A 15,164-nucleotide genomic window follows, 5' to 3' on the forward strand; every position below is an offset into this window, starting at 1 on the left:
GTTGCGAATATGCGCTGTTTAGCGGAAATGAAAACAAGGTCAAAGACCTCTGTACTCGCTAGATAGTAACAAAATATGCACCCATTTTTAAAAGAGTGGATCAACAAGGGATATAGATCTATTCCACTTCTGACCCTCTCACTTTAACTATCCGTTGTCCTACTAGACATCAGAAATTGCCCTTTTCATCTACCGTGCATAAAATAAACAATACAGGGATAATCAAGCTGAAAAACGCATGTACAGGCTACCTGCCTGGAATTATCCTCACCTCACACTTCCAAATGCAAACAACCTTACAACTCGAAATTGCGCAACACCTAGTGGTTCCCCAAATCGAGCAAATCTTGAACTGAACAGAAATTCAGCTACTCCAGAAATGACTCGTCGAACCACAAACACAAGAACGCTTGAATTTGAAAGTATGATTTTAAACAAAGCGTAAAGTGAATGTGAGATCTGGAAATCCCCTTAAACATAAAATTATAATAAATTATATCCGAATTAATATAATTACCCCTTACTTATATCCGGATATAATCCGAATTATAATAAATTGTTCCCTATATTGAATTGAAAATTTTCCTATTAAAACATCCTGCCTAGAAAAGGTCCTGGCCGAGAAAAGATGCGTTCCCGGCCATATAACTCTCAACTATCCATTGTTCTTACGCTGAGTACAGATCATCTTGCAACTTAAGTTTATAGTTAGCGCCCGAATTCGCCGTATTGTTTCAAATCTCGGGAACACCTGTGACCTAATCACATTCACGTGACCAACTTTTCCAGCAGAAAGCTATATAAGAGGCTTCCTTCCCCCCGAGGAGAGAGTCAATCACCGACCTAGATCGCGTCATGATCTAGTCCATTTTATCCTTGTGCCTAACGAAGAATTTTACTTTGTGCCTCTAGAGTCTTGTCCTTTAGAGGAAGTACTGATCCTTGTGACCAACGGAATAATTGAAATACGGATGTTCTAAGAGGTATGGAACCCATCTATGTGAGTTCTCTCTCTCTTCGCGTGGTAGGGATATATAGCTTTTTGTATATGTCACCCCTTTAATGTCAGATATTTGTAACGTATTTTTTTTTTATTAAATCGTTGTTATCCCGTTACATGGTGTCTTGTTTGCTCGAATATTTGCTTATCGCCTTACCACGACTCCACCTTCCCTCCTACACTCGACCGGATGAAACGTAGTCCCGTCCCTACGGGATCCCTAACGACAAATAAGCCATCTCTGACACGTGGACAAGTCCCTCTGACTTGTTAGCCGAATTTAGACAGAGGTCTGACCTTGTCGATCCTTTTTGGTACCCACACTTGTTATGGCTTGTCACAAATGGTCAATAATCAATACATAGCTAGAACACTAAACTTTTACATTTTTTTCTGCAGAACACTTACAATACATCAGTTTTAAAGCAGGGGTGGCAAGCCTTTTTGAAATCAAGTGCACTCGGTGTAGTAGATGATGACAATGGCGTTTGCTAATTACATTCCCATACAAAAATTATGTTGCAAAAGAAAAATCAATACAGTGTAACAATTTTTAATTGTATATTTGTTTTTTTTCAGAACACTTGAAGTTGCTTCATGGAGCACCCGTGTTCCATGGACCACGGATTGAGAACCACTGAGTTAGAAGTTTGATCTAAGTTCATGTTTTTAAAATTTTCAACTCAATTCAAAGCATTTTTTGTTGTTGTTTGCAGTTTCCAGCAAACTTTAATAAATGTTTTCTATTTGTGAAAATTTCTATGTAATTCAAAGGTAATTTTCAATTCAAAGGTAAAGGTAAAGGTAATTAATGTATCTTACACAGCATTATTAATATGATTTTGGAGGTTGCAGAATGTATTAAATTATGTTAAAAAAATGAAAAATAATTATATCATTTGATTCCAAGATATTTTGTATATCTTAAATATAATTAATTCCATCCCGGGATTATCTGGGATCCCAGGAAACAGTTCACTTTTATCCAGGAATCCCAGGACAAGCATAAGAATTATTTACATCTTACCAGACAGGCCTTATTGTATCATGTAAGACAGATGTTTTGGCCTTTAAATGGAAGATCACCTGTTCATGAATGTATTACTTTCTTTAAGGCTAAACCAGTCATTTCTGAGCAACTTTTAGGTAACCTTATGAGAGAGTGAACCAAAATTATATGTTCAATTGTGCAGGAATTGACTTTTGTGGACATTTTCTTATAAAATATAAGAATCAAAGAAGGGGTACATATGATAAAATCTTTGTGTGTATATTCATTTTCTTTGTGACTTGAGCCATACATCTGGAAATAGTATCTGATCTCACGTCTGATTCATTTATTGCAACATTAAAGAGATTTTTCTCGAGACATGGTAAAAGTGCCAAAATATTTACAGACAATGCAAGAACATTTATTGGAATTTTGAAACAGAATTGAAACAGTTGTACAATATGGTAAATAAGCCAGATGAAAAATTGACTAATTATTTATCATCTGAAAACATTCAGTGGAACTTCACTTCCCCTAGAGCTCCAAATTTTGATGGATTATGGGAGGCAGGAGTTAAATTTTTCAAGTATCACTTAAGTGGTTAAGTACTGGGAAGAATTACAGACGTTTTCCCAGGATGATAAAGTAAGAGTTGTAAGTGTAAAAACAAAAAATGAGGTATTTAAATGAAGTGTATCTAAGATTTGTGTTTTACCTTTGGAGAACTGAAATTGTATTTTGTAAAAGAAAAAATATATATATGTGTGTTTTTAAATTTAAAATTAAAGTTTTAAATTTTTTTTGCTTGATGTAACTAACAATATAAAAATATAATTTTATTTGTTTGTTAAATAGATTGACAAGATGTTCTCTGCATTATCAAACATTGCATCTTTTCTTTGGAAAAGCTCGGATGAAAATTGTGAAGAAGAGTCTTTTGATATAGAAAATGAAGAAGATATTCTCAATAAATATAAGTATGGAGATAATATAGAAAACGAAGATATTCTCAATAAATATAAGTATGGAGATAATAAAATATATCATCATTATTATAATGATTTATACTGTAATTGTTTGTTATAAAATGTACAATTTTTTTTTTTCTGTCAGATTTAAAGAAGAAAATGTGGAAACAAACACATTTTTTGGAACTATTTCATCTATTAATCACATTGAGAAGTATGGCTTAATTAACAAGGATGTTTATTTTGATTTTAAAGTAGTAATTGGAGACGTGCAATTGAAAAAAGGCGATTATGTCACTGGTACTTCAGTAAGATACAGCAAAGATCAGAATTGGGTTGCAGTGTCTGTGTTTCTGTCTACTGAATGTTGGGAATCTGGAACCAGCGAGAAAACTGGTTCAACATCCAAAATAAGGTCTTTGGAAACTGAATTGAAAGAAAAGAAAGCTGTCACTACTAATATTACTTATATGAATAAAGATAAATTAATATTTAGCCATATTCTTGAAGTATCTGCTAAGGTAAGTTTTTTTTATATATATTTGTAGTGTTGTGTATGGATATCATATAAAAAATATTTATATTTCATTAAATATATAACATAATCAACTTTAAGATTTATCAATTAAAATTTGTTATATATGAGGTTATCTGAAAGCCATAACTATTGAAAAAAATACACTATATTTACTTGATGTTTTAATGTGTCTAACATTCAAATGTAAGACTCATTTAAACAGGTGTTAGTATTTCTGAAAACAGTGTGTGTCTTATGACAAGATGGCATGATGTTGGAGACATTGATTTTGATCAAACTTGATGAGGATTGGCATGGGCCAAGCAGTAAGATGCAACACTCAAAATTAAAAGAAAAAGTTAAAATTGAAAGTTGCACAATCACTTAAAGCCCTTAGAATATCTGAGTGACTGGTGGCTTGGTGGGGGCATGCCAACTGCATAATCATGAGGTTGGTGTTTCGATTCTTGTTGGTATTAATGTATTTCTTATTATTTTTTTTTTATAAAGCTAATTTTTACTTAATAACTTAAAAAATATCAAGAATAATATTGTCAGAGAAAAAAAAGCCTGATTTATTTTTAGAAAACTACAAATATACAATAAACAGGGTAAAAACAATAAAATCGGCCTGTTTCAAGTAACAAGTCAACATCAAATAATTAAAATACTACCTAAAAATATTTATTTAAAAACAACTTATTTCTGTAAAAACAAATTTTAAAAACAAAAAATTTATATTATAAAAAATCTGTATTTAAAAACAAAAATTTATTTCTGTATATTCATGTACAGTACAGTGTGTACTTATTCTGGCAACAAAGTCATTGTTTAATCTAAAGGTGTCTATAATTGTGTGTTTGTTTTCTAAAGAATGAAAAGATGGCTTTAATATTTTGTTCTAACATCGATAGCATAGAAAATTGTTCTTTAGAAGAATCACTGCACGGCAGTATTGCAAAATTACATTTAAAGGATCCTTTTATGTATTGTGAAAGTATCCTTCAAAATCAAGATCTAATTGCAGTCAAGGGTTCTTCATTAATTTCAAAAGTTTCAAAGGTGAAAGGAGAAAACATAAAGTCCTACAATATTTTCAAATGTGATATGGTATATTTGATTCTCCTTCAAATTAATTGACAGAGAAGAGTTTTTAAATGTCAATCAAGTTTGTTTTTTCAGCGACATGTGTAAATCATCTTATTGTAAAAATGCTGCATTTATTCAATGTACACACTGGAGAAATGTTTGTTTCACATGCTTAAAGACAACTATCATTCACAAAATTATGCTCCCAAAGAGTAAACAGATTGAATAACATTAATAAAAATGTTTTATTATTAACAAAATTGGTTTTGAATAACAACAATTTTGTTTATATCTTATTGTCTTCCCAAATAAATTCTAATTATAGTAAATATTATGTATGAATCCCGTAAGTACATGAATATTCAAAAATAATTTTTAAATAAATGTAATAAATTTAAAACTACCAAGAATAAAGTAGAAATTATAGTTTTTTTTTTTTTTTTTTAAATTACATTAATACCAACGAGAATCTAAACTTCAATCTCATCATTATGAAACTGACATGCCCAATGAGTCACTATCCACTCTGTAAATAAAAGATATTTTAAAGGCTTTAAGAGATTGTGTTAAAGTTTGCACAATCACAATTTTTAACTTTAATTTTCTTTCTTAATTTTGAGTGTTGCACCTTACTGCTTGGCACATATCAGTTGTTGAGGATGCATTATATCCTCATTGAGTTTAATAAAAATCAGTAACCCTGACATAATGTGTAAGGATTTTGCCCTTGTTGAAAGGGCTAAGTTGACCCGACTCGCTCCTCTCGCTGTTTGTCAGGATGTCACGAAAGGGCCTTTACCGTATGGGGGTAGTGGTTAGACGGACGCAGAGAGAGACTCACACAAAGACCGTATTTTCCATTAATTTTCCGCATTTATTTTAACTAAACGTGCTTACAATCACAGCTGACAGTTGTCCTGGTGGATGAGGTCAACGTCGATCCGTTGATGTGATTTCTGCGGGGGAAAGTTTGTTTCCTACCGCAAACTGGTCCGCAGGGATGATCTGCTGCTAACGTCTTCGGTCCCCTCCGGTGGTGGTCAGGAGATCCAGAAGCGGGAGGTCTCGCTGGACTCGAGGCAGTGGAGATTGTCTCAGTAAGGTCCAGGTGGTGACTCGTTCTGGGATTGTCTGTTGTAATCTCTAGGTCTTCTCTTTCTTTTGAGATAATCTACATTTGAGTTTAATCCAAAGTGTTCGTAGCGAAATCTCCGGTTGTCCGATCGTGCACTCGATATTTCAACTTCTTCCTCCCCGGGTCCTGGGGACTCCGGGTTTTTATCCTAAATTTTCCTCCGAAATTCTGGAGATCTGGTTGGTCTGAATGAGGGTCTAACCTCTATCTCATAGGTCCTCGTTTGTTGCCAGGGATGCGATTCGGGTCGCGGGGTCACTGAAAATCCCCAAACTTCCCCACCCGGGCCGCTCCCCGTCCAAGTCGGCTCAAGCCCTTCCCCGGACGACGGGCCCGTAAATTTCACTCTAAATGTGTTTTTCTGACTCGGAGAAGGTGCAGCCGGGACCATTCAGCCCCGACTACTGCCCCCTCTGATGGAGAGCCAGACAAATTCCACTTTGATCCCGGTGTAACCCGATGACCCAAAATTACCCTGACGGACGATCTCTCAGTCGTTCCCAAGATGTACGATCGGGGATCTGTCAATTAGGTCGGGAATGTGACAATTAAATCGTCTCGTGCACCCATTCCTCGGCCATCTCGATCTTGTTTACCGGATAAATCACCGATTTAACGACTTTAGCTCGACAACCACTTTGCCAAATGGGGGAGCGAAATCTCGGCCCCACAATGCCATTCCCTGGTCAGATTGATATGATATATCATAATTAGTGACTTGTAATGCCATGGGCCTTATTTCTCTGTCACTAGAACTATAATTAATTCCAATGCATTGTTATAATGATTTTATTAAACCAATATTCCTAATAGCAAATATTTAAGAGGTAATCTTAGCTTTGTATTGTTGGTCTATTACTGTGACATTATAAGTACTTGAATGAAAATCCCAGAAAAAGTTATGCAGTATTCTTTCAAGAGGTTTTGCATTTCTGATGCTTTAGAGACCACTAAGGACGATTGTTTGTGAAACATGTGAGCATTAAACCCAATGATGATTCAGAATCTAACAAGGAAAATGAAGACGTTTGTGACTTTGATACCACAGAAAATGATGATATATAATTTACTTTACTGTACAATAAACACTGAACAAATTTATATTATTATTATTATATTATTGATATAATAATAATACATATAATGTTGTAATTTACACCAATGTATATTCACTGAAGAGGGGTTGGAGTAAATTAGACCAACCCGAAATGCATATGATCCAATCTACATATATAATTGAGACGAGTTGATGATGATGATGATAATAATAATAATCATCATCATTAGCACAGAGCCCAAATGGTTAGGAGTTGAAAGTTGAAATTTGGTACACAGTTAGGGTACGTCATGAGAACGCACACTAAGAAGGGATTTTTCGAAATTCCTCCCCACGGGGGAGAGGGACAGGATTAAGTCTTAACACTTCCATCAACAATGGAAATGTTAAGTAACAATGTAAGTGTTAAGTAACAATGGAAGTTTTAAGTAACAATGGAAGTGTCAACAATGGAAGCGTTAAGAATGGAAGAGTCAATAATGGAAGTGTTACATAACAATGGAACATCTTTGATGGAAGTGTTACCTAACAATGGAAGTGTTAAGAGAAAGCGAAGTGCAAGACGCAGATGCAGTTTTTCGAAATCGAACATATTTTTAGACTTATCTAAAAATTCTGTAATTAGTCTGGAAACAAGAAGGACCCAATTCTTGCATTCTGTGAAAACGGCTAAGGTTGACTCTAACATAATAATCTTAATATTCGCTAAAATGATTAGGAGTTGAAAGTTGGAATTTGGTGCACAGTTAGGGTACCAGATATAAGTTCCAAAGTGTTAAGTAACAATGGAGAACAAGAGAAAGCGACGTGCAAGATTTACGGGCGCTGGAAAAAAAAAAAAAAAGAAAAAGAGTAATATGTTGGAACATATTCGATTTTCAAATTTAAACAGATTAGTTCGGTTTTTCTCGACCTTTCTTTTTTAGAACATTCAATGAAAATCGAAGGATATAATCAGAACACGTCGTGAAAATTGAACAATATTAGAACATTCGATTTTCAAATTCGACCTTTCTTTAGAAAAATTTAGTTTGTCGATGAAATTACTCTTTTTTTTTTGTGACTATGATGTAATAATCTTAATCTTAGCTATCGTTACTTTTGCCCGAGCAATGCCGGGCCTACTTGCTAGTTCTAAATAAAATCAATTTGCTAATGATATTGCTGAGATTGGTCTACCAATAGTTTTTGGATTACAGAGACTAAATTTGTAATGATATCTACTATACAGCAAAACATTTATATTGAACAAATTTATGTCAAAAGAATCAGTTCTGTTGACTTAAATTTGTCTCAAATTGTTTACTTTCAAATAAAAAGTCCCATGGGTGAGCATATAGAAATTAAGGTGCATCTTAGTTTTGTTGGCATCTTACATTCAAGTAAATATGATAATAACATACTTAATATATTATTATGTTCATTATAAAAAGCATACTGGTAAATATATTATTACACTACACAATGAGCTGAGAGAATACGTAGTCTATTCAGTCTCAAAATATAATCAATTAAGAGATTTGAACATTTGTTAGTTGCCATTGCATTTAAAAGAAAATACTTCTGTACTATAAAGATAATTAGTTTAATTTGTGATCATCTTTTTGCTTAAAACTGTGTCATTCATTTATTTTATTGAATTTATACATTACTGTGTTATAACTAAATTAATGCTTTATTTTATTTGCCTTTCTTTACATGTTGTAATTCTAATAAATTTTATATTCAAAATTGTCATTTTCTTATCTCTCAGTTTAATTTCTTCATTGGCTGTAAACTTGCAATTATGGAATATTGTAGGCTCTTATTAGTCATTGAGTTGAATGTGAGCTAATTTGCATTAGAAGGAGTAGAAACACAGTAACAGGGTATTTTCTATTCATATTGCATTGTATTAGTTCAAATTATCTTCTCAGTTCAAATCTATTATATAAAGAAACCTTTTGGCAAGTGGTGGCTGATGCATCAAGAAAATACATCTGATAGTTGGTTAAGGTGGTAAACTTTTACTTGTTTTTTGGTGAATTTGGATCCTATGATCTTCAGAAATTTTTATTGATTATTTCACTCAGATATATTAGGCCCTATTCTTTATCATTAAGTTGCCTTATTTTGAACTTGTTCAGTGGTAGGTACAAGTAAAAGTGAATTTTTTTATCTTGAATAGAAAGATTTTAACAAGAACAATGTGCTAGAGATCGGTTCTCAAAGTTATTTGATCTGCAGACCATTTAAACTGAGTCATATATGACCTGGGGATAATCTATGCTGCTTTGTCATTCGATCCTACTGATCTTTAGAACTAAGCAGACAAACACGAACAGTGACAAAAAAACTTTATTAAAAAGGTGAGAACTGTCACCGACATCCTCGACCAACATCCAGGCAAAAACCCGCGAACTTTCGCACTTCTTTTTTTACGTTGCCAGCCAACATCTCGTTGGCAAGTGTTGCCAGGCGGTGTTCGGGATCTCTGGCGCTGGCGGCCACAGCTACTCCCCCACCAGTGTCTGCGACACGAAACGAGCGAGAAAGGTTACACGTTCGGCCAGAGCGTGTGGTAGTTTGTCGCGTTGGGGCTGGATTGTCTGTGGTACGTCTAGTTGGCGCTGGTCTTGGCATTGGAGATGTTGGGGGTAACTGGTCCGACTCACTCGCTGCGAGAATAAAAGTCGGTTTCAGTCGATCGATAGAAACTACAGTTTCTTTTCCTTTTATGCATAGAGTGAATGTCTTGCTACCACGTGACACGACTTCGTAGGGTCCATCGTATGGAGGCTGCAAGGGCTTCCGTACAGCATCATTGCGAAGAAATACGTGGGAACATGACTGCAGTTCTTTGTGGATAAATGGGTTGCGGTAGGAGTGGTGCACCACAGGCACTGGTTTTAAGTTTGCCATCATCGTCCTGAGTTTTTCGACGAAAGAACATGGATTGACGTCCTGAGAACCTGGGACGAAAAACTCTCCTGGCAGTCGGAGGCTGGTGCCATAGAGCATCTCAGCCGCGGTAGTATTGGTGTCTTCACGGAGCGCAGTTCGCAATCCTAACAAGACTGTAGGTAGCACTTCCGTCCATCTTTCAGTAGAGTGACACTTGATGGCAGTTTTAAGTGAACGATGAAAGCGTTCAACAATGCCATTTGCAATTGGATGGTATGCTGTTGTCCTAACTCTTTGGGTACCAAGAAGTTGAGTGAGGGATTTAAATAAGCCAGATTCGAATTGCCGTCCTTGATCAGATGTTATTTGGGCAGGCACTCCAAAGCGAGATATCCAGCCTGAGTACAGGGCTGAAGCTACTGTTTCAGCTGCTATATCTGGCAACGGGATTGCTTCAGGCCAACGAGAAAATCTATCGATGATTGTGAGGCAATATGTTGAGCCGTTGGAAGGTGGCAATGGACCAACAATGTCAATATGAATATTTAAAAATCTAGCGTCTGGAATAGGAAAGGTTCCCAAAGGGCTAGCGACATGTCTCTGGATCTTCGATCGTTGACAAGAAATGCAGGTGCGAGACCATGTCTGGCAGTCTTTACTGATGGATGGCCAAACAAATTTTGCTTTTACCAATCTTGTTGAGCTCCTTACACCTGGATGGGACAGGTTATGGACAGTGTTGAAAGCAGTGCGACGATAACTAGGCGGAATGTATGGACGAATGCGACCTGTCGATACATCACAGTAAATTTCGACATCACTATCAGGAAGTTTAAACTTCTTAAGTACAAGTGATGAGTCACTTGAAGTCAGGAGAGACTGGAGCTCAGGATCTTGCTGTTGGTCTTTTGCAATTTTGCTATAATCTATAGATGGGCTACTAATTGATTCAATACGGGAAAGAGCATCAGCTGGAACGTTATCGATCCCCTTTATGTGTCTGATGTCTGTTGAGAATTGTCCTATAAAATCAAGATGTCTCAACTGACGGGGTGTACACTTATCGTGTCGTTGCTGGAAGGCAAACGTTAATGGTTTATGGTCTGTGTAAATGGTGAACTGTCGTGCTTCCAGCATAAACCGGAAATGTTTCACAGCCAAATACACAGCCAGAAGTTCTCGGTCGTATGCAGAATACTGACGCTGAGAGTTACTCAGTTTGCGGGAAAAGAACGCTAGTGGCTGGAGACCTTGTGCTGTAACTTGATGAAGGGCAGCGCCCACAGCAGAATCGGATGCATCGACGTGAAGTGCAAGGGTAGCACTTGGTGAAGGATGATGTAGTAAGGTGGCATCTGCTAATTGTGACTTACATGACTCAAATGCCTGAATCGAATTGTCAGTCCATTTAATCTCGCGCTGGTCGTTTTTCTTTGCTCCTTTAAGTAGGTCGTGTAAAGGAGCTTGGTGATGGGCCGCATGGGGTAGGAACCTACGATAGAAGTTCAAGATGCCTAAGAACCTTCTCAGTTGTTTGAGGGTCTGTGGTCGCTTCTGTTGAGTTATGGCAGATACACGTTCTGGAAGTGGCATAACGCCGTGGGGAGACACCATGTATCCTAAGAATGATACATGTGGGGCAGCAAAAGTACACTTGGATGCATTGATTTGCAGACCGTACTTGTCAAGGCGTTGAAACACTTGCCGCATGTGCATCTTATGTTCCTCCCACGAAGTGCTAGCAATGAGGATGTCATCTAGGTATGAAAAACAAAAGTTTAAGCCTTTCAGAACTTTGTGCATGAATCGTTGGAATGATTGGGCTGCGTTGCAGAGACCAAAAGGGAGGAAAACGAATTCAAATAGCCCAAATGGCGTTGTAATGGCTGTCTTTGGCACATCATCTGGGTTAACTGGTATATGATGGAAGGCTCTAACCAAATCGATCTTGGAAAATATTCGGGCTCCGTGTAGACTTTGACCAAAATCGTGGATGTGTGGCACTGGATAGTGATCGGGAACAGTTATCCTATTCAGGGCACGATAGTCTCCAGTAGGTCTCCAATCGTTACAGCCCTTCGGCACCATATGGAGGGGAGAAGCCCAGTTGGACTTTGATGGTCTGCATATACCTAACTCCATCATGTGCTGGAATTCTTGCTTTGCTACTTGCAGCTGAGCCGGATGCAATCTACGGGGTTTAGCAAATACGGGTGGACTGTGTGTCTCGATATAATGCACTGTGTTGTGCTTGACTTTATCTGAAAACGGTCGAGGACAAGTGAGATGTGGAAAGTCCTTGAGAATATCCTGCATTGGGGAATTGCTGATTATAGTTTTGACTGAAATAGGTGGTCCTGTATAATATCTTCCTCGTGTAGTAAGGGAAGTCAGGGGGTCGACCAGTAATCTGTTTCTGATGTCGAGAATGAGTCCAAAGTTGGCCAAAAAGTCTGCACCAGTTATAGGCTTCTGCACATCAGCTATGGTAAATTCCCATCTGAAAGAACGTCTTAAGTTGAGGTCAAGTTCTAGCACCTTTGTTCCATACGTTGAGATTTTAGAGTCGTTGGCAGTATACAATTCAACCTTTGTAGGCTGATTCTTAGTGCGATTGGGAATGATCGATAAATCTGCTCCAGAATCAATTAAGAAATTTAGGCCAGTTTTGTTGTCATACACAAACAGACGGCTATATTTAGGAGCCAGGCTAGACCCACAGGCCGTTACTGCGGCTGGCTGCGCTCGTTTCCCTGATCAGCAGTTCGGTCGAAGGAACACGGCGAACGACATTTCCTAGCAGCTGATCCAAACTTAGCATGGTAATAACAATATTCCTGATGATTGAGGCTTCTTCCTCGAGGGCGTGAACTAATGCGATACCTCGAATTCGGGTCATGTCGGTTTCTCTCTCTACTACGATAACGGGGACGAGCAGTATGCGATACATTAAGTTCTGCAACCTTCATTGTGAGTTCTAAAATCTGCATTTCGAGATTTTTGATTACGGGATTTCCGGCTTCTAAGTTGATGCTGGCCAGTTGGGTTGGTTCTGTAAGTTCAGCAACCTTGTCAGCAAGGATGGCTAGCTTGTCTAGTTCACCACCGCTAACAGCCAGAACTGGCCGTCTGAATATTTTTGGGGAGACATTGGAGCCACAAGTTTCTAAGAAATTCTTCGGTAATCTTGCCCGCTGAAAGCTCCCTCATTTTACGGAGTAAAACGCTGGGTTTCTGATCCCCTAATGCCAGATCTTCAAGCAGAATTTTGGTCTCTTTGGCAGCGGAGTTCTGAAAAATTTCGAGGAGTCGATCTTTGAGTTTAGTAAACGGAGCCTCGGCTGGACGGTCAAATACTAAGTCACTGACGTTAGATAGAATCTCCGCGTCCAGGGAATTGATTAAATAGTTGTACTTAGTGTTCTCACTTGTAATCCGATTAATGGCAAAAGCTGCGTCTAGCTGCACAAAAAATAATTTGATGTTGGTTTTAGTGAAGATAGGCATTTTTGCCTGTACACGTCCGATTTCCAACTCGTTCTGTTCCGCCATTTCGGGCGCCAAACTATGCGGGTAGAAGGAAAGCGGGATAGTCTTTGATTAGGCTTAGCGCGAGTCACGCACTCTTAGTCGTCTTATTGAATTTACGATTCAGAAACTGATCATACCTGCATGTCCTGTTAAAAATGTTCCTTCATAGACACAGAGTTGTTCACTATCCAATTCAGTCGAAAGTCCAGGTAGTTCGTTAATCGCATCACGTTCGGGTCACCACTTTGTCATTCGATCCTACTGATCTTTAGAACTAAGCAGACAAACATGAACAGTAACAAAAAAACTTTATTAAAAAGGTGAGAACTGTCACCGACATCCTCGGCCAACATCCAGGCAAAAACCCGCGAACTTTCACGCTTCTTTTTTTACATTGCCAGCCAACATCTCGTTGGCAAGTGTTGCCAGGCAGTGTTCGGGATCTCTGGCGCTGGCGGCCACACTGCTATCCACTTTTCAGTTTGTAAATATCACATTAGATGTGTGTCAGAATAATTTATCTATTTGGTAAACTAATGTTAGAAATGTATGATGCATGAAAGCATTCATTTCTCTATCTAAACAGCATAGAATTCTAATTGATTCGGTTTTTCTGTAGACCACTTAGTGCATGTTTGCAACCCACTAGTGATCTATGGACTGTGCTTTGAGAATCATTGTATTAGAGAGAAAATATAGAGCAGATGTCTTTGTAGTTAGAGATGATTAAGTCTACAAGAAATCAAAAAGAATTGAATATTATTGATAGATAAAGGTATCGGAATATCATATAGAATACAGAAATCAGAATATCAGAATAGAATTATTTGTTTTACTATTATTATTTGATATGTTATCTATAATAGTGATTAAGATTAAGAACTAAATTGTCTGACTAAAAATACATTAAAGTATTGTGTGACTAAGGAGAAACTGTTTTAAATTTGTTAAAATATGTGCATTTTCACAAACATTTTTCTGTGTGAAATTGTACAGTTAACGTTTACTAATAGTTTTATTAATATAATTAAATTTTCAACAGAAAATAACCAAAGAATATTTGGCAAAGCAAGGCGATTGGGTTAAAGTAGAATTGATAGACGACGAAAAATATATTATTCGTCCTCTAAGAAAATTAGAAATATCGGAGGGTAAAATTACTAGGCTTATACGCAGCGATTGCGGAATCATCGACCATAAGGTAATTATTTTAAATGAGATATTATTTGAGAAGAGATTTATTTATTTATGCAAATACTTTTCATATTGTAGATATTTTTTACCAAAGACGTCTGTTTGGATGATTTTATTCCAAAACGAGGTGATCTTGTCGACATAGAAGCTGTAGAAAGTAACCAAATGAATTTTGAGTGGAGAGCAATTAGTGTAAAGAAAGTAGAAATGAAACGGTAAGAATTTTTGATGTTAATTATTTATATATAGATATTGTTTCCTTTTGAGAAATATTTGTTAAAGAAAAGCAATAAATCAATCAATTTTAAAAATGAATATTTTGAAGTCATTTTTTAGGGCTGCATTTTCAATTATGACTACAGTTGTCACTTGATAATCCAACAGGTATGGGACCAAAGGGGTGTCCAGATTACCGAAAGTGATTACATATTTGGCATTGTTTTGCTAGCAGTAGCCTATAATATTCCTACGTGTTATGAGTAAAATGCTGCCTAGGTGAATATGGAAATGAAACGCCCATTTCGGTTAACTAAAACATGTTTATTAAAAGAAATATGGAAGCCAATAAATGTACAGTATGTACAGGCATAAATAATACAGTATGTACAATAATTTATAAACATTATAACTAAATGCTACAACGTAGGTAGATTAATTATGTACAGGTAGGCCTCCTACAACACGGTAGATGCGTTCCTTGAAAATACCGTGTTGTGGGAAATCGTGTTATAGGAGACACCAACTTAATACAAAAACTGGGATTCAGTTCTGAAAAGAGAAAAACTGCCTTTTATGGTGT

At 36.7% G+C, this 15,164-nt stretch overlaps 1 protein-coding gene across 1 annotated transcript in view; it reads left to right on the plus strand.

Moving 5' to 3' along the window:
• Nucleotides 1–3,283: 3,283 nt before the first annotated feature.
• LOC136974915 (RNA helicase Mov10l1-like) overlaps nt 3,284–15,164 on the plus strand; it is a 28,741-nt gene continuing 16,860 nt past the window's right edge. Inside the window, 3 exon segments of the mRNA XM_067269913.1 lie at nt 3,284–3,480; nt 14,214–14,372; nt 14,444–14,580. Of these exon segments, the coding sequence (XP_067126014.1) occupies nt 3,430–3,480; nt 14,214–14,372; nt 14,444–14,580 (347 nt within the window). The 5' untranslated portion in view covers nt 3,284–3,429.

The sequence above is a fragment of the Centruroides vittatus genome, unplaced genomic scaffold (assembly GCF_030686945.1).
Source record: "Centruroides vittatus isolate TY-2023 unplaced genomic scaffold, ASM3068694v2 contig_359, whole genome shotgun sequence".
NCBI classification, from domain to species: Eukaryota; Metazoa; Arthropoda; class Arachnida; order Scorpiones; family Buthidae; genus Centruroides; species Centruroides vittatus.